The sequence below is a fragment of the Erpetoichthys calabaricus genome, chromosome 1, assembly GCF_900747795.2.
Source record: "Erpetoichthys calabaricus chromosome 1, fErpCal1.3, whole genome shotgun sequence".
NCBI classification, from domain to species: domain Eukaryota; kingdom Metazoa; phylum Chordata; class Cladistia; order Polypteriformes; family Polypteridae; genus Erpetoichthys; species Erpetoichthys calabaricus.
The window spans coordinates 173,299,107-173,322,516 of record NC_041394.2 but is presented as its reverse complement, the minus strand read 5'-3'; the positions used below and the strand labels follow the sequence as shown (position 1 = coordinate 173,322,516).

At 37.5% G+C, this 23,410-nt stretch overlaps 1 protein-coding gene across 2 annotated transcripts in view; it reads right to left on the bottom strand.

The window, feature by feature from the left end:
• The window catches only part of cchcr1 (coiled-coil alpha-helical rod protein 1), a 144,364-nt gene extending 120,961 nt beyond the window's left edge, over positions 1-23,403 (bottom strand). Inside the window, exons 1-4 of one of the 2 annotated variants that reach the window (XM_028808466.2) lie at positions 23,037-23,403; positions 22,423-22,717; positions 14,193-14,339; positions 4,660-4,852 (exon numbers count right to left, since the gene is read on the bottom strand). In XM_028808466.2, coding sequence (XP_028664299.1) covers positions 4,660-4,852; positions 14,193-14,339; positions 22,423-22,717; positions 23,037-23,106 — 705 coding nt within the window. In that variant the 5' untranslated portion in view covers positions 23,107-23,403. The remainder of the gene's footprint in view (positions 1-4,659; positions 4,853-14,192; positions 14,340-22,422; positions 22,718-23,036) is intronic. The other variant, XM_051931961.1, reaches the window with a different exon arrangement.
• Positions 23,404-23,410: the final 7 nt, after the last annotated feature.

Sequence of the window (23,410 nt, the reverse complement as noted above, 5' to 3'; positions counted from 1 at the left end):
AGATCTCAGGTCTCAGATCTTAATTAGCTCTTTAGGGCTTTGGTTTGTTCACAGATATCATTAAGAAACCCCAGGTGATGCGCCATGGGCTCCTATAAAGAGCTCCCTAGCACTCTGAAAAATAAAATAATTCACACTCACAAAGCAGGAGAAGGGTACAAGAAAAGTGTAAAGCGTTTTCAGGTAGCAGTTTTCTCAGTTTGTAGTGTTACTAAGAAATTGCAGTTAACAGGAACGGTGGAAGTCAAGTTGATGTCTGAAAGACAAGCAAACTTTCTGAATAAACTGCCCACTGGATTGCTAAAAAGGCAAATAAAAACCTCTGTCTCATGGCAAGAGACCTTCAGGAAGATTTAGCAGACTCGGGAGTGATGGTGCACTGTTCTATTATGCAGCAACACTTGAACAAATATGACCTTCATGGTGCAGTCAGCAGAAGAAAACCTTTCCTGCATCCTAGCCACAAATTCAGTGCCTGAAGTTTGCAGATGAACATCTAAACAAGCCTAATGCATTTTGGAAACAAGTACTGTGGGATGTTGACGTCAAAACAGAACTTTTTGACCACAATATACAAATGTATGTTTGGAGAAAAAAAGAATGCCAAATTCCAGGAAAAGAACACCTTAAGCATGGGGATGGATTGATCATATTTTGGGCTTGTATTGTAGCCAGTGGCACAGGGACCATGTTATTGGTCGGGACAAGAATAGAGTCAAATAAATACCAGCAAATTCTGGAACCAAAAAAAAAAAAAAAAAACCACACAATCTATAAAAAAAGTTGAAGATAAAAAGAGGATGGGTTCTACAATAAGATAATGATCCTTAACACGCCTCAAAATCTACAACGAAATACTTCAAAAAGGCACAAGCTGACAAATTTAACAAGGCCCGGTCAGTCTCTTAACCTAAACCTCATTGAAAATCTGTGGATAGAGCAATGGATGCAAGAATGTTTAGAATTAAAGCCTAAAGGCAAATGGGCAAAAATACATCAAATAAGAAGTTAAAGACTCTTAACTACCTACAAAAAGTGTTTACAAGCGGTGACAATTGACAAACGGGGTGTTGCAAATACGGACTATGTCGGGTCCCCAAACCTTTGCTTCAGGTCCTTTTAATTTTTTTGGTATTTTGTACCTGTGAATGATGGAAATAAAAATATAATCTAAATGTACTACTCACTTAACTATTCACAATTCAACTATTAGACATTTTAAGCAAGGATGCCCAAACTTTTGAATGGCACTATCTATAGAACTGATTAAAAACAGTGCTTTCATATAAAAATTCAGTTGAACTGTAGAAAATGTCCTGTATTTTTAAACAATATAATTTTGTACAATATAATAACATCAAAAATATAAAATCCAGATGGGTATTTATAGCTAATTTAAAATTTGAACAATCATTTTTGGTATTAAATGTTACTTGATTTTTGAAAACCCCTTCCAATTTTTCTAGTCATTTAGAATTCAAAAAAAGATATCAAGAGTATATATTATGTACATGTAACAATGAATTTTGATGCTGGATGCACATACGGTATACTCCAGCATGTAAGCATAGATTCAAAAGCCTTCATTTTTCATGTCAGATTTATTTTTAAACTGTGACCGTTATATGATTATTGTATAATTCTGTAGCCTTCATTACAAAATACAAGTGGACTACACTGGACTTTGACTAGAAATTAGCATTAAAACCTCACTTTCACAAAAAGGATGAGCTTCTCTGTGGGCTTGCTATAAGGCACCCCTTTTGGTATACAGCATCGTGATTGTTCCATCTGATAAAATATGGTTGTGATTGATACAGCCTTAACAGCTTTGTATTAATTTTGTTGGGGCAATGCAGTCACCTAGCTAGCTAGCTAGCTAGCTAGATGTTTGGGCCTTTTTGTAGGGCACATTTGTAACTAAAGTAGGGGCCTTTTTTTTTTTTTTAGCATGTTACAAAAGGACATTTTGTAACCAAACTTTCACTTCTGCAACATGAAATGTTACCCCTTTTTTAAAATTGACCTTCTTGTAAACTATCATTTCACCAGTTTTTAATTCATACCACCTTAATAATTAGATCAATGTGAACTGAATAGCAATATGATGTCTATTTGACACATGCGGTTTGTTTATGACTGATGCCTTTTAAATTTCTGTATTTGATTTTAATTTGCAATATGTATTTATTGTCCATTACTATATTCCCCTTTCTAGTAGTTGTGTAATTCTACTCTCTATAATTCTGTAATATTCTCTCTCTATATTAAATAGTCAGTAGGCTGTCTAATTAAAGAGACAGTGGAATGCTGACCAAAGGCTTGCACAGTTTCCAGAAAAATATTTTAGAATCAAGAGGTGATGCCTTGCAGTGTGACAGAAAGGTAGCCATGTGTGCCTTGCTTTAAGTGTAGGTCAGGGGGCCATAGTCTAGTTCAGGGGTGGGCAAAGTCATTCCTGGAGGGCCACAGTGGCTGCAGGTATTTGTTCCAACCCAATTGCTTAATAAGAAGCACTTATTGCTCTAGAAACACTTCTGCTTCATTTTAGTTATCTCCCTCGTTAAGATTTTGAACCCTTATTGCTTATTTAAGTCAAACAGCTGCATTCTCTGTTTTTAATTGCTCCTTATTAGCAATAAGATGCAAATGACAAAAGAAACCAGCAGTTATCCATTTTGCTTGTTACCGTTTACACCTGTGTGTATTTATCGTGCACTATTTGGTTTAATTAAATACTTGGAAGGAAAGAGAAGAGAAAAAAGTGAAGGATTGAGAATTACCCATCCGTTTTACACTTCAAAGTATTTGGATGATATCCTTAGAATGGAGAAAAAATCTAGGATATGAGAATGACTTGACATAGCAGAGTTAAAGCACTAACAAGCCATGAAATATAATTATTGGTAAGGATTGTTTTCTAATTAAGCAACTGGGTTGCGGCCCTCCAGGAATGACTTTGCCCACCCCTGGTCTAGTTAGTATTTACAGGGCCTATCAAGGAACAATCTGACCAGGTGATTGTAAAATTTTGCACTCCTACTATGGGTATGCGATATTGGCAAAAAATTATATCTTGATATTTTCTGGGACTTTGACGATAAATATAATTAGGTGATATTTTGTGTCCTATCAAAACATGTTTGTAAAAGTTTTATTGCTCTAGCTTGGTCTTGTTAATAGGATATTAATTGTAAATTACTAATGAGAGTAATAGAAACAACAGTTAAGGAAGTTAGGTCTTATTTACAACTGAAGTAAAATAACACAAAAGCATTAAAATCACCAGTCAAAGTATTACTGAGATCAAACAGTGCAAGTATGAGTAAACCATTTCAAAGCCAGCCAATCAGAATATCTAATAATCACATCTTACAAAACCCCCCAGTAGAATTTTAGAATAAATATGCCTTGTCTGGAGCGATATAGTAAGGAAGGAGGGAGGAAGAAGGGATGAAGACGTCAGAAGAGAACACAGACGTCAACGTGAAGCTGTTTCCATCCGATCATCAAAAAAAGCATCTAATGAATAAACTACGAGTGCTAGATCACAAGCCGCCTGCAACATTCATCCTTGTCATCTGTAACTTTTCATAAGCCTTTTCTAAAGACTATATATGTATCTCCAGACTTTACAATCAGTCCTATTTTCTATTATTCTTTGTTCCAGTGGTATTATTATCCCTGCTTTTAACTTTCTATGCTTTGTCTTAATGTCTAGAGTGACTGAAATAATAAATTAGATTTCTTTGAGCACCAGGTGCAGCAGGAGGTTTGCCATTACCTCTGTGCTGAGAGGTTTATTAAAGGTTGCAGGCGAGAGCTCAAACCCATAGTTGGGAACAGTACGTAAAGTAAGGCATTCTTGACTGATAAATGGCCTATAGTCAGGGATGCTGAACCTGGATTAATTACTGAAAATTTGCATGTCCGAATCACAAAAAGGCAAAGTAATTTGTGTATGCTTTTGTTGATTTAAGTGTTTACAAACTGAAATTCACATTTCTTCATAGTTCTGGTATCCCGGCTTGGGTGAGAGAGAGAGTGAGAGGGAGAGGGACAGGGAGCGAGAGCAAGAGAGTGAGAACACAATGTGAATCTTGAAACATTTCTGACTGATGTGGGTGCAAGAAAATAAAGATGTAATGTTTATCAGCTACATTTTAATAATTTCAATCATTAGTACAAGTGACACCTCTAAGTTAATTTTTTCTAAAGAAGTTCACTTAGTGAGTGGCTTAAACATACTGAGGCCGTCACTTAAATTAATCCCTCACGTGACTGTTTCCATACTTTCTATATACTTCCTTAAATTGCTCTTTAGAGGAGCTTTTACTATAAATTGTTTTTAAACATTAGCTTCAACTATCTTGAAAAAGTCAAGAAAAAAAATTACCATCTCAATATCTTAATCCAAAAATCAGACAAAGTTAGGGAAACAAACTAAAAAACAACGCCTACAATAAGCTGATTTATTAGCTGTGTTTGAATTATTTCAAACACCACACCAATCTGCTACAAGATTTTGAATTCTGCCTTCTGAACACCTAATGCAAGACACCAGTCTGAAAACAAAATTCAAAACTTTGATACAATAAGCCCACTATGTAATAACAAAAATAAACATTGTTAGTTAGTTTAGAGATTTGCCATAAATACCTGGGCAGTTAGTCTTTTCAGTTCTAATTGAATCCGTTCAAGTTCTGCACTTGTTTCTTCCTTCTCCCAGATTAACCTCTTGAGTTCAGTTTGGTGCTGAAATTTAAGTCTCTCTTCTTTTATGCATAACCTATCACGCTCTAGTCTGGATTTAGCCAATTCTGACTGCAAGTCTTCCACCTGGTCCTGAAGTCTTGAAAACAAAAATACAGGATTAACACATGATTTCTTTTATTAAAGGGGTTTGTCCTGCATTATTGGGTTTATGAAACCCCATGACTGGCTTTATATAAAGACAAAAACAACAAGTGAAATTTAAATACCAGCAGGAAAAACGTAATATATCAAGTGAAGGAAATTTTAATTATCTTCTTTATTGGTTTTAATGAAATAATTTGTCACAGTTAATAATAGTACCTGCATCTGAACAATTCTAAAACAAATATTTTGACTTAACCTTAACCTTTGTAAGTATGCAAAGTCATTGGAATGTAACAATGGGTTAGAAAGGAACATTAAAAAAAAAAAATCGTTCCTTTACTAATTTTCAAACTTTTATAACAGTATCAGTTTTTGGAATCAAAATATCAGAAGAAAGAACCAATTTACTTGTATCAGGACTTTCACAGTACAAAGAAATTGCCATGACCTATAAAGATTATAAGCATGTATAGATTTCTCTTCTGCCCCAAAACCTAAGTATCTTTTTTCAAAAATAGGACATGAAAAAAGGACATTGAAGAGAAAAGTAACAATGCATTCAAAATAAAAATGATTAGGACCACATCAGAAGTAGTAAATGTGTTGCTATTGTTCCACTGGGTTTACTGCAATATTAAACAAAATTTTGTCTTTGATCTTCAACTGATTTCAGAGCCGTTTTAGTTTTTAACTGAAATGTAAAATTTATTTTTGTACAGCCTGTGTTTACATGATTTAAATAGATCAAAAAGAAACCTCCTTGTGTCTTTTCTTAAGCAACTATTTAAAACAGACAGAACAGTGTACATTTTCAATTAATCTAATTCAGTGATTCCCAAACTCGGTCCTGGGGACCCACTGTGGCTGCAGGTTTTTGTTCCAACCAGCTTTCGCTTTTAATTGGACTCCTGGGCTAATTAAGTGATGTGTTATTTCCCAAGTTCTGTGTTTTGGGAACAATATTGCATACATGCATACATACATACATACAATGTACCAAGCAGTTATATGGGAATAATGTATTTTTTTTCTTTTTAACAATGTTTTCATCTTGATTTTCATTCTACTTTTCCATGTGTTTAATTAATCCATTATTTACTAATTAGTGGGTCTAATGCTAAAGTACTTGTAGCCTTTGATTATTCAGTGTTGTTTGCCTGGTGACTTCTCTGCTCATTTTTAATTGTCATTATTGAGATACAACAAAGGGGGGAAACATCACATAGAAAGGGCAAAATATTATGAAATCAACATAACAGAGTTCAGCATTTAAATCTATAGCAAAAGCAGAAATATTTCTAAATGTCTTATAAATGTAAAAATCAAGCAGCTAATTAAATGAGCTCAGTGTTATCAGGTGTTGTCACCGATTAGGAATCTGGTTGGAACAAAAACCTACAGTCACAGGGGTTCACCAGGACCGAGTTTGGGAAGCACTGACCTAATTTATTGCAATAGATGCAAGGTTTTACAGGAGATATGCTTTCTATGAAAAAATAAAAGATTAAATTTGAGCTTATAAATACATTTTTAAAATAAAAATTATGCTTATCAAGAAAACAGAAAAAAGATTATAGCATTGATGCTAGTAACACTAAATGATGTACATATCTTAGTGTTTGGACTAATAATGACACAACTAATGAAGGAAAGTCACAGTTTATTAAGCTCGGAGTTCAAGTCCAGCTCCAGTGTGCACAGTTCAGAAGGTCAGTGCTCTGTACAAGTTACCATTGAGAGAAACAGATTTCCACGTGAGGTGATGGAGCAAGCTAGTTCAACACAGACTCCCCTTGTTTGGTTCACGAGATGCCAAAATAGAGGACAACCAAAAAGGAAAAAACAAAACAAGAAAAGATGTCACCATGGTGACAAAAACAAATACACGCTTGTTTACTTGATAAACTTCATCCCCTCTATAACCTTCTGCAAGCAAAATATTACGTGGTGCTCAGTGCAGTGCCTTCTTGCCATATCCTAAACATTTTTGATTCCATAAGAACACTGAAATAGTTGTAAAAGCCCAAGAAAAATCAAAAGGCCATTCTAACGAATGTGAAACTTTTAAGTAATAAAGCATAGGTAAATGGCACTATTAAACAGTACTTAATTACAGGCAATATCTCACTAGGGTTTCTTCTGACAACTAATTTTACTTTGATGAATCATTGCGTTAATTCTATCAATTTGCATGTTTTTTAGTGTTACCTAAAAAAAAAAAAAGTTTTCAATAACATTTATTATTAGATGATCACATTACAAAACTTCACTTTACAAAGCAGTTTTCAAGAATGTGTGTAAATGACTGGGAGGTCAGTGGAATGGTGAGGATGCAGGGAGTAGAGTTGGCGAAGATGGAGGAGTTTAAATACTTGGGATCAACAGTACAGAGTAATGGGGATTGTGGAAGAGAGATGAAAAAGAGTGCAGGCAGGGTGGGGAAGAGTATCAGGAGTAATTTGTGACAGACGGGCATCAGCAAGAGTGAAAGGGAAGGTCTACAGGATGGTATTGAGACCAGCTATGTTAGATGGTTGGAGACGGTGGCACTGACCAGAAAGCAGGAGACAGAGCTGGAGGTAGCAGAGTTAAAGATGCTAAGATTTGCATTGGATGTGACGAGGATGGACAGGATTAGGAATGTGTACATTAAAGGGTCAGCTCAAGTTGGATGGTTAGGAGACAAAATCAGAGAGGTAAGATTGCATTGGTTTAGACATGTGCAGAGGAGAGATGCAGAGTATATTGGGAGAAGGGTGCTAAGGATAGAACTACCAGGCAAGAGGAAAAAAAAAAAAAAAAAAAAAAAGAGGAAGGCCTAAGAGAAGGTTTATGGATGTGGTGAAAGAGGACATGCAGGTGATGGATGTCACAGAACAAGATGCAGAGGACAGAAAGATATGGAAGAAGATGATCCACTGTGGCAACCCCTAACCGGAGTAGCTGAAAGAATAATATTGTGATGCTCATGCAATTTTACACTTTTTTCTTTTATTTAAAATGTCAAATGTTGATTCTGATATCTTTATCCATGATGTTATTCTATTGGAGTGGTCATCACTGACAAATGGTATAAAAGTAGGAAATTTAAGTTGGGTACTAGTGCTGGGCGATATACCGGTTCATACCAAAAACCATTTTTCATTTTTGTTATGATATGGATTTTTCTTATACCGCAACACCGGTTTAAATTGCCTAAACAACGTTCGGAACGTGGAGCTATGGGAAACTGTTTAAGGGGGACCTTTTTCACTGCTACACCGGTGTTGCGCAGGGGCTCTTTTTCACTGCTACACCGCTAAACAGGCTTGCAACAAAGTACATGCGGTAGTGGAGGTATTGCGCGGTGAAAATGGACAGAGAACACTCCGAAACTGAAGCTATAGCAGACAATAAAGTTGAAAATGAGGACACAGAAGAACGTTTGCTGGAAAAAGGAGTCACGTCTGTTGATTGGAGATACTGTGGATTTAAAAGGTCGGATGTGGACCATTATGTTCAAATGTGTGAATACTGTTTCTATACTACTGGATAATACTGCAAGCCAAGTTGTACTTGTTTTATTTTTTTCAATACTGTGCAATGTACCTGGGTACTGTGTAATAGTGTGACGACATGTTGACTTTATTCTCGTAATTTGTTATTAAAGTATCCATCCATCCATCCATCCATTTTCCAACCCGCTGAATCCAAACACAGGGTCACGGGGGTCTGCTGGAGCCAATCCAGCCAACACAGGGCACAAGGCAGGGAACCAATCCTGGGCAGGGTGCCAACCCACCGCAGGACACACACAAACACACCAAGCACACACTAGGGCCAATTTAGAATCGCCAATCCACCTAACCGCCATGTCTTTGGACTGTGGGAGGAAACCGGAGCGCCCGGAGGAAACCCACGCAGACACGGGGAGAACATGCAAACTCCGCGCAGGGAGGACCCGGGAAGCGAACCCAGGTCCCCAGATCTCCCAACTGCGAGGCAGCAGCGCTACCCACTGCGCCACCGTGCCGCCCTTGTTATTAAAGTAGAGCATCGTAAACTAAACTTCATCCATCCATCCATTTTCCAACCCGCTGAATCCTAACTACAGGGTCACGGGGGTCTGCAGGAGCCAATCCCAGCCAACACAGGGCACAAAGCAGGGAACAAACCCCGGGCAGGACATCAGCCCACCGCAGACTAAACTTCATCTTCAAATAAATATTTAATTTACTAGATTTTCTCAAACCCCTTCATAAGTTATGTAGCATATTAAATGCTTTGTGTTAAGTGTTCCCGGAGCCTTATTAATCACTACGTGCTTCTTAAACTGACTTCCTCTTGCTCTAACAGGAAGTGCAGGCAGCACACAGAATACATTAATTTCATGATATTCCTGCTCCCTGAACATTTAGAATGCTAAGATAAATACTTAATATCATTTTCATGATGAAATGCATTAAAGCAGGTATTAATCATGTGGGGACACGGTGGCATGGAGATTGCACTGCTGCCTCACAGCAATGGGGTCCCAGTTGTTCCCCGCTTTGAATTTGCATGTTTTTCTGGTGGGTTTACTCGGCGTGGTTCAGTTTCCTTTCAAAGTCAAGTAGGATGTGGGGTTTTGTTCTGCTATATTAACCCTTTTAGTGTAGGACATATTCACCCTGCGATGTGCTGGCGCCACGTTCAGGATTTGCTCCTGCCTCGCACACAATGCTTGCTGGGATGGGCGCAACCCCTGAATGGATGGCATAATTAAAAATGTATAACAAATATTCTTTTGAAGTTCTTAACACTCTGTGGTCTAAGTTTATAACTAAGTTTAATTTCACAAAGACGTTTATTGTGTGGTGATTGGTTATGTGGAGAAAGAAAAAGGAAAGATAGGAACTGCAGGTTTGGTATATCAGACAGACAGCACGCATGCAATAAAGAAAGTCCGCTCAGAAGAACATCCATTGAATTCTGTGTTCGTGTCTCCGATCACCAGATCACAAACCCAATATTTACACAATATTTAAGTTAAACCTGTGTGATACCCATTCATACATCCAGTTTTTTGGAGCCTCGTCACACCTGCCATAAAGTTCTCTACACTGAATGTACACCTGGGTAAATTACACCATACACCACGTACACCATCTAGTAAATTAAACAATGATTTTAGGATGAAGTTTAGTTTAGTTTAGTTTACGGCATTCTACTTTAATGACAAAATAAACTATGAGAATAAAGTGGAAATGTCGACTTTAACCTCGACATATAGTTTTTTTTTTCTTCACTGTGGCCCTAATATGCTTCCGTAAGGCTATACCACAAATAGCATTATAAATGTAAGTTGCAGTTTTATTATTTATGTATATAGCTTAGTTTGAAGCAAGGTCCATATTAATGCAGTTTGACATCTTTACCAACTGAACCACCATTAAGGCATCACCAAGTTGCACTTGTTTTATTTTATTTTAATTTGGTGAATACTGTGTAAAGCACTTGGGCTTTGAAGTCTTGGAAGTAATAGTATTATTACTGGAAGTTGCACTATTTATTGTATTGTTATTATTTATTAGTTTAAATATTATGCAGTTTAATGATGGTAAAGTTGTTTAAAAAGTCACTTTAATGTATCAGTGGACAGAGATTGTTAACATTAAAGTGTAGTTGGTTTACAAAAAATATTTACTATTTATTCCTTTTATAAGACATGTTCAGCGCAATACAACTTTTGACAAGCACCTCTGGATATTTTACTAAGTCTAAATGCCTCTTTGGGTGGTTGAAAATATGTTGTCAAAATTTTAGTTTAAGTTGTTTGCAAAATTTGTTCAATAAAAAGGCTGTATATTTTGACTGCATCTGTCATGCAATATGATTCCTTCTCTTCATTAGTGCCACCCCCTTGAAAACTATCACTTTATGGGGCCATGCAAACCTGTATTAATACTTTTGTACACATTAAAATGTTTTTTTGTACAATGTACAATTCTCATGACAGTGGAATAGGTTATTGTTAGCCAGTAATTGCAGTGGAAAATGTGGTTAACATCCACGGGAAAAAAAAATACCGTCCAATACTGTGAAACCAGTATAATTTTGAAAAATACCGTGTTATACAATTTTGGTCATACCGCCCAGCACTATTGGGTACTAGATTAGATTATACATTATTGCTGTTACATGTGAAGTATTATTTTAGGTTTAGGATCTACCTTTTCATCCACGTGATATTATTTATTGTAGCAGTCACATTTCTAACTTTTCCATTTACTCTTGTGGTAGATGAAGCCTCTCCAGCAAAGAGGTATTTGTTTAAATCAACAAATAAACAGAGTCCTGCTACACATTAAAAAATAATATATTATATATATATAATATATATATATATATATATATATATATATATATATATATATATATATATATATATATATATATATATATATAAATATATATATATATATATATATATATATGAGTTGTGCAAAAGTAGTGGAAAGATGGAATATATTTGGAGACTTGACAAGTGAGATCAGGAAGTAATGAAATGCATTTTAAAAGGTGCCGAGACACAGGGCACTAAAAGTAGAGAATTACTGTGGCAGAAGAGAGAGACCTCCGACTGAGGGCTTGTTTATACTTCATGCTCAGAACTCGTACGCATCATGGCTGCCACGCATTCCCAGCATTCATGTGACGCATCCTCTGAACAGGCTCTCACAAATTAACGTGACGCATGTGTGAGTTGTAGTACCAGCAAAAAGAAGGGGGACGCAGTGTGATAAAAGTCAGAATGTGATGTCAGAGTCTGTTTACTATCTACATGTGACAGAAAGCCGCTAGGCGGATCCTACAGGATCGATGTGCGCGCTTCGATGTTTGATGAATGGTTCAATGTGGTAAGGCAAAATGCTGACATACAAATGGATTCGTGGTGCGTCGCATATTCCTGTTCGTAATGACACAATACATTTCAAAAGTCTCACATACCATCTTCTGTGCTGCATTTTTTTTTTGGCTACTTCACAACAGCAACATAATGTACAGTGCTGTATTTGAGCCACAGAGAAAAAAAAAAATTAAGGCCATGGTGAAAAGGTGTATTTTGCGATTAAAGTGGACATTTCGGCTTTAATCTCGAAATGTCCACTTTAAACTCGTAGTTTACTTTATCATTAAAGCAGACCACCATAAACATCATCCCAGTTGTTAATCGCTATGAGCTTCTGGGGCTGCCTCCTGACCGGACAGCAGCAAACAGCAATAGATCACACAGAACACATTACATGTATGATATTCCAACTCTCTGCACATTTAGAATCCTTAGATTTGTACTTGATATCACTTTCATGATGAAATGCATTAAAGTATTTATGTTACATTTTACAGAAGTCATTAATTTCGTTTAAATAATGAATACTGTTAATAATTACACACATGGGGGGTGACACGGTGGCGGAGCGTTAGCGCTGCTGTCTTGCAGGGAGTCACATCACTAGTATTCCCTGCCTGGAGTTTGCATGTTTTCCTGCTGGGTTTCCACAGTGTGCTCCAGTTTCCTTCCAAAGATATGCAGATTTGGTGACACTAAAATGACACCATTGTATGTGAGTGTTTGTATTCACCTTGCGATGAGCAGATAGCCCATCCAGGGATTGTTTCTGCCTCATACCCAGTGCTAGCTAGAATTTGCACATCCCTGGATTGATGGATTTAATCATTAAACATCCTTTTCAGAGATATTGCGGTAAGATGTCCTCAGAATTTAATGGGTGTTCCAGGCAATTCACAACACAGAGAAGCCAAACCAGTTCTCACTGTGATAATATCTCGCACTGCCACCTGGTGGATTCTTCCAGATATATAAACAGTAAGTATAAACAGTACAATGCTTGCTTAGCAGGAGTGTCCGCTGGAGCATGCATCACGTCAAGTATAAACCTGGCCTATGGCTCACCAAGATAACAAAGTAGCCTCTCGCTGACATCAGAGAAGTGCCTAGATGAAATCCAGAGTATACACAAGAAGTAGAGAAAAAAAGGCCATGCCACTTGGTGCTGATGAATGTCCGAGTCCTCCTTGACTGCTGTATATTCCTCGGGGAAGTATCCTTAAACATGTAACTGTTCTTATTAGTGAAGTATTGAGAACTTTTTATTATGCCTAATACTGAATACTAAATTAGACCATAATTAAGTGATATTTGGGATCTTACCTGTAATTGCTCTGTACTGCAAGAGGTGCAAATTTCAATGATTCAAAGATCTGGAGAACAAGAGGTGTGTCTTTAGGGTTACAAGGGCATAGAGTCCCTTTGATGGAGAGATGGCCATCCAGAAGTTATTATCCCTGGTTGTGAGAGAGCAAGAGGAAACCACTGCTGTGACTGGTTTATACCAGCTCAAGCCAAATCTCTCTCTTGGGTTAATAAAGCTCAATTGAAAGAATATTTGTGTCTATGGTAACAAACAAAAAATGTGTGCATATTATATTTCTATAAATATAGAATGCAAAGTTCACTCACTCACCAACTAAAATACCGTTACATGTTTGGGCAGTAGACAACTACGAAGAAATCTCAAAGCAGCTTTGACCGATTTGATTGAAATTTGGGGACATTACAGAAAAAACAAAAAGTAGCCAACCTGTGTTTTTTATTTGTCGATATTTATCAATAATAATGATGTAGTGAGAAGGCTATTTTAAGGCACCCTGTCTTCTCAGCGCAGACACTTGTGATTGCCAATTGAATGTTACCAGCACAACGACACCACTTGCCAATAGCATGGATAGATGAGTGAATAAAAGCAGGTGTTATGTCAAGGGAAAACAGACAGGATGACATGTGGTTAGAAAGCTCAATATGCACCTTGAGTTCATTTTCCAGGGAGATAGACAGAAATACAGGAAGGGCTGGATTCCTCGCACTGAAAACAAACCACAACCGAAGGCATAAGCACAGCTCAGAAGAGAGGGGCAATGGACACTACACAGTGCCAATCAACACATTAGGGAATAATTAATCCCCCTTTGCCTAAACTGCTCACACAAATACAACACAACCCCCCAAGGTTTTGCAGACATGTTTTGGGCAAATGTATGTGTAGCTTGTTCAAGACTAAGCAGCTTCAGTGAGCAACAGTAAATATATTACTCAATGGTGAAAGAAAGACAGACAGAAAGGCTACAAGTACTGCATACTAAAAAGTCCTTAGTTACAAAATACTTGTGATGCATCCAGTTAACCAACAGCACTATATTTGAGGCTCAATATCTTAGGAAATCTCCTGGGCAAAGCTGGGTTAAACAACTAGTGATTCAATCACAGGAGAAATACTCATTAGCCAGTTTACCTGCTCACAATGCTCCCTCTCTCTTTGAGATCTGCAGCCTGCCTTCTTGTCTCCTTCCTCAAGAACTCCAGTTCTGAAAACAGAGTACTATCTGCTGGTGCTAGAGGCAACTGGTATATTTCAGTCTCTCCTTCTCTATCAAGTGATCTAGGAATAATAATTAAAAAAAATAAATTTTTTTTTAAAAAATGTACAAAAATAACCATTCATTATCAGTCTCAAATCAATTTCAGAGGAAAAAAAAAAAAAGATCTATATTGCTGAAATACTTTTCCTAGTACGAAAAAATGATTAGACAGAAGCAAAACAAACTTCAAAAAATATGTCAACCAAAGTATCAAAAATGTAACTTCTTCAAAGCAAGTCCTCTTCATTAAGTTTAACAGGACTGTGATGGACATAATTTGTTGCAAATAATTAAAGTGATTAAAAGATAAATCATGCATTTTAAAATTACAAATCAAATGAAAAACACTATTTCTCAATCAATCAAATTTTAATTGTTTTGGATATTTTAAAATATATTCATATTATAGATTAGAGATCTTTATATAGTGACATACACTGCAAGACTAGGGTGGCACGGTGGTGCTGCTACCTCGTAGTAAAGAGACCAGGGTTCATGTCCTGGGTCCTCTCTGCCTGGAGTTGGCATGTTACCTCTGTGTCTCGTGTGGGATTTCATCTGGGGCTCTGGTTTCCTCATACTGTCCAAAGACATGCATGTTAGGTGAACTGGCCATCCTAAATTGGCCTGTGTGTGTGCACACATGTTCGCTCTACGATGGACTGGCAAACTGTCCAAGGGTTCATTCATTCCATGCGCCCTATGTTAGCTGGGACAGGCTTCAGTGATGTGGACACCAGGAACCTGAAGCTGCTGTCTGCACAGAGGAACGGTAGATGTGAAGTGGAGCACATGGGTGGACAAATCGGTAATACTGACACCCAGCACTACCAGTTTTAAATTCTGGACAGCCAAATGTTAAACTTGCAAAGCTACTAGAAGTTTTAGATCTTTGGTCCATGCAATATTTCCTCACAAATAATCTGATAAAAACAACAGACCCAATTCTTCATGTATGATCTAAACTTTGCTGTCGCTTTTAAAACAGCTGCTCATACTGCTCCAGAAGGACGTAATCCCCATCTAATGCCTAGTTGCAAGGGCAGCACAGCAAAAATAATGTCACGAGGCAACACAAGCTGGCAACAGATCATCAAAGCACATGTAAAAATATTTGAAGTGCATCTCTTCATCATGCCATTATACACTCATGAGATTACTTTACTTGCCCTCCCTTCGCTGCTTTTTTTAAAAAATGGGTCTGCACACAGACAAACACAAACTAGCAAAACCATACTGTTTCGATACCAGTTACAAGTGAAATACATTATTATTAGAAGTTGCATTATGACATAAATAGAAAATAACTTTTCAAATACTAGAAACATTTTTTTAGTGGATTAAATATGGAGGATATTCAGCAAAGTAGCGATGACCGCAGGTAGAGAACAGCATCACAACCAAATCAGAGAATGTGCCGTGCTTTATGGAGCGAGCATCCAAAAACCACAGATAAAAGTGGTATTTTGTTTTCAGGCAAGACTAATTTTAGGTGAGAAAGCATAGTAATAGACGGTTTACTATTCAGCCTGCAATATCTAACAAATGGTGATGCAGTGCCGAGTCATTTCATGAAATATACAACATACAAACAAATATGTACACTGATGCAAGCAGGTAAGTCTTTTGAACTAACCTTACCACAGCTGAAATCTGAAAACAAAATTTGAGGACACAATATAAATGCATTATTTCAGTTAATTTTTGATAAAATATTTTTGTGTACACTGGAAAAAGACCATGCATCATCATGAAATAATCCTTTATTTGCTAATATAGTCTCTTCCAAAATGCCAGGTATGTTTATATTGTGGTTGAAGAGTGCTATGCACTCACATACAATAAAACTTTACAAACAAGCATTGCTATAGAAAGCTGCAGGTAACCCTCCACCTCATATATAAAGCCGGGCTACCAGAAAGCATAGCTGAACTACCAGGTTTGCAAAGCTGGCAGGCCAGCACACAACTTCCGGTTGGAGTGAACGCTGGCGGGGCTGGTCGCCACTGCTCTCTGGTAACTAGACTGATGATTTTTAGCGAAGACTGGTGATTTTGCTGGTGATATTGCTGATTTCTCTGCGTGTCTGTGTATGGACTAGTTTCAGCCTAACCCCATTTCAAAACTTACCTGGTTTGTTTTCTGGATGCCTGAGCTGCTTGTGGCCTCACCTACAATGTGGACTGGTAGGATATTCATCTGGTTTATGTTTGTTTGGTCTTTCCTGTTGCTCACTATCCAACCTGCAACGGGCCTGCTCCAGTACTCAGCTGCTGATCTTCTTTGATTGCGTCTCCACCAGTCTGCCCCTCTGCTGTGCGTGCTGCACTTTGACCCGGACATTATATTTCTCCCTCGTCAGAGATACATCGGACACCTTGAAAGGAATTAACTCCTTCTGGTCTAACTCCTGGCACCCTCCACATAACACAGATAGGGTTGCTGACCACAGAGTCCTGGCCAGCCTAGCTCAGTTGGCTATCACCATTGCAAATGCGACAGCACCACTGTCAACTTTGGTCTACTGAACATCCGCTCACTCACGAGCAAGGGGCATCTCATCCAGGATCTCCTCATTGACTGTAAGTTTGAGTTTCTCTGTTTAACTGAGACATGGCAAAAATCTCAAGCTTTTCTCAACTTAATGAATCCATACCAGCATACCAGGATACCAGCAGTATACTGAAGTTCCTATCCATTCTAAAGGACATATCTTGGACCTGATCTGCTGCTTTGGTGTTGTCCTCCTGTTGATCCTACAGCAGATAAACTCACCATAACCGATTATTTTCTCATTTTATTTAATGCTAAACTCACTTTTTCTATTACTAAGCTTCCCTGTCTCAGATCTTTCCATAGTATTAAGAATCTTAACATGGATTTTCTTTCCTCTAGAATTGATTCCCACATGGACTTTTAGAATTTATCCACTCTTGAACAGGTCTCATACTAGAACACTGGACTCAATGGTATTCTTAATTCTCTTGCTCCTTTAAAAAACAGATCTTTTTCCTTTTTTTTCCTGCCCCCTGGTTTATGCCTGAACTTTGGCTTCTGAAAGCCAAGGCTAGGCAACTTGAATGGTTTAGCTTAAACCAAATCTAACTATTACACTCAGTTAATTTCTTCTAGTTAAGGTAACACCAAGCCATTGTTTTCATTACTTAATATTACACAACCTCCAGACTCTTTACCATCTCACCTCTACTCAACTTCCTGTTGTAATTCCCTTATGTCCTTTTTTTAATGAGAAAATCCAGAGGATACATCAACCTCTTGGTCCAGATTCTTTCAGTATTTCCTCTGAACTACACCCACCTACTCACTCATTTTCCTCTTTCCAGCTTCCCACCTTCTCAGAAATCTCAGATTTCTTCCGTAAATCTAAGCCATCTACTTGTCAGCGGACCCCCTTCCCACAGTTTTGGTTAAAGCCTGCCTCCCCTCTCTGGTCCCTCTTATTTCTGCTATAATTCATTCCTCTCTCACCACCGGTACCGTTCCTACATCTTTTAAAACTGCTGCAAAAAATCTGGTGCCAAGCCTACTAACTTCTACTACTAATTTGCTGAAAGTACTCGCTGTTACTATCAATGTCAATTTATTTATACAGTGCATTTAAAACCGCATTAATAATTCTGTTGCCAAAGTGCTTTAGAATAAAACATACAATAAACATAAATATGATAAACAGAATTAAATACAATAAAACACAATACAACCAGCAGTAAATTGAAACAAACAAATGACTAAGAGGAGGGATACCATCAGGACCACAGAAGGTCATGGAAAGTTAGAGAATAGAAATGCATCTTCAATCTAGTTTTAAACCATTCAATTGAAACTGACTCGTTAATGTAATTAGGTAAAGAATTCCACCGATGAGGTGCAACAACTGCCCCCCCTTAGTTCTGCACTTGGTACGAAGGACCACAAGAGACAACTGACCAGTAGATCTAAGCTCTATGGATTGCTGGTGTATACCACACAATTCAGATAGATAGGCAGGAGTGTATACCCATGTACTGATCTAAAGACCAGCAGCAAAATTTTAACAATCAATTCTAAAGCTAACTAGCAGCCATTGTAAACAGGCTAAAATTGGAGATACACAAGCAAATGTTTTGCCCCCAAAAAAAAAATTCCATTCTCAACTGCAACCTGCATATCAGGGATCTACTGATCCCAGAAAACAACAGTTATAGTAATCAAGCCAAGAAAAGACAAAAGCACAAGTAACTTTCTCAAGATCACTAGGAGATGAAATAAAACGGCTTAACCCTGGCTAAAACAAGAAGCTGGAAAAAGCAATTCTTGACCACAGAATTAATCTTGTTTCTCAAAATGTTGCTGTCAAAAGTAACCCCAAGGTTCTGAACTTGAGGTTCACAAAAGTCTACGAAACAGCCAAGAAGTTCAAATCCAATTTGAGCTTTGGATGCAGAACCAGTTATCAGCATTTCCGCTTTATTTTGATTTAGATCAAGAAAATTGTCAACCATCCAATGTCTTAGTTCAACAAGACAATTGTGTAGCTGATTCACTGCAGAACTGCATACAGGAATATAAACTGGTGTGTCTTCAGCAATGAATAAAAGTGGAACAAAACATTAAACTTCCTAAAAGTAGCTCCTACAGGATGAAGATATATAGAAAATAAAATAGGATCCAAAATGGATCCATGAAGAACACCACATTTAACAGCAGTAGGCAAAAAAGAAGAACTGAAAAGTGTCTACCAGTTAAGATATGACCTGAACCAGTTAAGAGCAGCCCCTTTAAGCTCCACCAGATGCCCAGGACCAGGAGGACAAGAACTGCTGCCCCATGTGAGTCTATAATAAGAGAGATGTCATTACATGCTTTCAGGAGGGCCATCTCAACACCATGATAACACCTGAAGTCACATTGGTAGATCTCAAATAAATTATTGGAGTTAAGATCATGAACCGTTCGATTCTATATATAAATCTAATATTTTAGCCACAAATGGCAATTGAGAAATCAGGCGAAAATTAGCTAACACACCAGGAAGAATGTGCAGAATTGTTCATAATGGCACTCGGGTTTGATTTAATTATCTCCTTTGCTATGACCTCCAGGGGGTTCAGAGTGTGTCCTCTAACTTAGCTTGTTGATTTGCTGGGCCGCTCTTGAAGTGATGTTACCAGCCCAGCACACCACAGTGCAGAAAACTGCACTGGCCATCAGAGAGTTATAAAAGATGTTAAGGATGTCACTGCCCACATTAAAGTAATGCAGTCTCCCAAGGGAAAAAAAAGTCTGCTCTGCCCTTTCTTATATAGATCCTCTATGTTCTGAAACCAGTCCAACCTGTTGTTAATGTGGACCAACACCACTACACCCCCACCCCCACCTCACCTCTACATACACACCTTGAACAGTGACCAGACATCGAGGCTCTCTGGTGCGGCAAAAGTCAATAATCAGTTCCTTGGTTTTGCTGATGTTAAGATGCAGACCATTCTCTTTGCACCAAGAAACAAAGTTCTCCACCTGACTTCTATACTCTGTCCCACCCCCTTATCAATGCACCCCATAAGTGCAGAATCATTTGAGAATTTCTGCAAAGGACATGACCCGATGTTATATTTGTAGTCAGAGGTGTACAGCGTGAAGGGAAAATGAGACATGACTGTTCCTTGTGGTGCTCCAGTGTTGCTCACATCTGTATCATAAACACAGTCCTTGACTCTCACAGACTGTGGTCTGCCCAACAGTCAGTACATTTGATCCAGGATACCATAGGATCATCTACCTACATATCTCTGAGCTAACCCCTGAACAAGGATTGCTGGATGGTACTGAAGCCGCTAGAGAAATCAAAACACATAATCTTTACTCTGCTGCCAGTTTTGTGCAGATGAGAATAAGCCTTTACAGAAGAGTGGCAAAAAAAGAAGAAGCCATGGTTGGAAAAAAAATGCCCTTGTTCATAAAGAACTTCAAATTCTGTTACTTGAAAGATACAGAACAGATGTGGCACAAAGTCTTGTGGTCTGATGAGACTAACACAGCAAATTGACATTTCAGTTTTTGAAATTTTATTTATTTTGATGCTTTACAATATTCTTGTTTTTTGACTGGCACTTTGGAAAAATAAAGAGTTTCATTTGCAAGTAAAAGTTCCCAGTCAAACTGATAAATGATTATCAGCACTTGGAGATTTTTAAGTGAAAAAGGGTTGGTGAGCCTGCAAATAGTGCACATATCTGTTTACTGAAAATGTTAGGAAAAATATCAACAGATGCTTTCCTTTAAATACAGATCAAACGAGTTTATCTTTAAGACAGTATTATTTAGAACATAATAAAATGTTGAGTGTGTGTGTAGATTTTGAAGGCAGCACTTCACCTGGGTGCATTTATTAGTCAGTTACTGGCCATTATGAACAATGCTGCCACTCATCTCTATAATACACTATCATTAAGTACTTTAAGCCAATGAATTACTCAACAACAGTGTGTCCTTTAAGCAAAGGGCAATATGTCTCACTGTGATTGCTCTCGTATCATTAGGTATGTCAAAATTGATCCCCCCCCCCCCATTCTATTTGTAACTCCTGCATGTGTCTGTATATTTTTCATCTTCTGTAAAAGCTAGATTTCCCCTTAGTACAAAGAAAGTACTGACTATTTATGTATCTGTGTAAAAAGTCCATAAGAAATGTTTTTCCTTATCAAAGCTTACTAATCATTAACAAAAAGACCTTAAAATACGGATTATCTGTAGTTCACCTTAAGCTATTGCTATATCACAACACACAGCCTTTTCTTTTGTTACAAAGCTGTAAGTTCCAATTTGGTACACTAATGCAATGCAGACATATGCAACTTGAATATGACCCGGGATTGAAGGCTTATCCCACTAACTCTACTTTTTCTGACCTATCATATCTCTACATAAAAAAGACAAAACACCACATCATATGATACAACCTAATTCATATGAGTTTTCTCATGGAAATTTCATGCCTCAAGTGGTAATTTTTCTAGGAGTCTTGAAGATAAACAGTGACATAAGTAATTAATACCCCACAAGATTCTGAACTTTTCAAAGTACTGTTTAGCATTAAGAATGCCCTGATCTCACATCTCACTCCCCTGGTCCTGGCTCCTCTATTGTGTTCACTGGTTTCTATGCCAAGATAGAGCAGTGACAATGACACTCAAAGCAACAGCTTTGATTGGTCATTTTATAGTTCTCTTCTTTGCCAGCATCAGTGGATAAACCCCCAGAAATGCTGCACTGAAAACAATGTATTAAATAGTGCAGGAGCTGACATACTGTTGGCATTCAAGTTGATCAGGTCCTATCTGACAAATTTATTTTTATAATTTTTGTCCAACCAAGGCACATTCAAAATCAATACTGGATCACTTGCAAAATTAATTTGAATAGGCAAATAAAGAAAATACATATGAGAGTAAAATCAAAAACAAGTCACTTTAAACATAATGGGAATATAGCACAATTGATAAAAGGCCCTTAAGGAACTTTTTCTAAAGTGATGCTATTTTGATGTAATGTATTACTGGTTCTATAAACAGTAGCTTTATAACGTTTAGACACGTGAGATATGACACTTAAATGTTACATAACCACCACACATTGTAGGCTGAAACAGAAAAAAAAGTGAGACCAGCACTATCACAAATACTTACTTCACAGCTGTTTAACAATTCTTCTGGAAAATTTTGTAAACCCAATATTACAAAACACACTTAATATAATCCAGTGCTGGCAGACGCTGCCTTTAAAAGCCAATGCTTTTCGATGTTACAAGAAACTACAGTAAGACCAAAGGTATGTTAGGAAACCACTTAACAATAAAGCTGGCCAATCCACTCTTTTCTTCAAAACAATATCAAGTCGAGTTCTGGTTGTCGCTGGAGTCTTACTGTCCACCACACTACACGTTAACTTATTCCATATTTCTATAATTCTCTGTTTAAAGAAAAATTCCTAAATGCTAAAGATACATTTCGCATAAACAAGTTTTCAACTGTACTAAAGAGACAGGATACTATGAACGCTTGCTATTAATTTTGAATGATTTGCTTTTTAATATACTAAACTCACCTTGCTCTCTGGCATCTCTCATTTGGAATGGTAAACATTGGCTTTAAATCTTTCCTTTGTTGGGTCTTCAGTGTTCTGGTATCATTTTGCACATCCAAAATAGCCGTTTGCTCCAGAGGATCAGCAATCCAGGGATTAAGCACAACCGATGACTGCTGGAGATCCGAAGGAATCGTCTTCCAGAAAGGTACCGATCTAGATTCGCCACCACCCAAAACATTATCCAAAACAGTGGCTGAACACGTTCTGGAGGTAAAATGAGACGGAGGCACAAGGCCTTCTTGACTGTCTGTACCTGAAAAACGAGCAATTTTAAAACTTCTTACAAGAGGAAATGAGAGGTTGTTCTATTTATACATCTTAAATGATTAAATCAAAATTATATCAGTCATTAGCTTTGGAGAACACATAGTTCGAAGTAGGTTGGCTGGCCATCAACAAGAACACTGCATAATACTTAAATATACATTTATCTCAAAACACAGCAATACATTTAACAGATGCAAACAAAGCTATACCACAGAGTTCATTATGTGCATCTGATCAATAATGTCGCTTTTATCACTAGCATATCACAACGTTTTGAAAATAATCTGTTTAAATTTTAATGATACCTGTTTTGCTAGGTGCACAGAAGGCGGTAGGAGGATTTAATTTTTCGCTTGTAGTTTTCTTTACATCCATTACAACATAAGTAAGTCTACTTATGATCTGTGTAATGTTAATACGTACTTCCTTCTTCGTCTTCCACTTTAGTCGAATACACTACGTTACTAATTACTCCAAGCTTTACATCATCACCGGCGCCAAAGTAGCCGGGAAAACAAGCTAGTCGCACGTGGTAATCCTTCCGGCTATGGGCAAGACAAAATGTACTTCCGTTACAGTGTGTTCCTTAATGTAAGTTACCTCCATTTTTATTTGGTTGTAACTGGAAAACATTCCGCGTCCATTTGGGTTTTGGCGCGTTTACTGGAGGAAGGGGCGT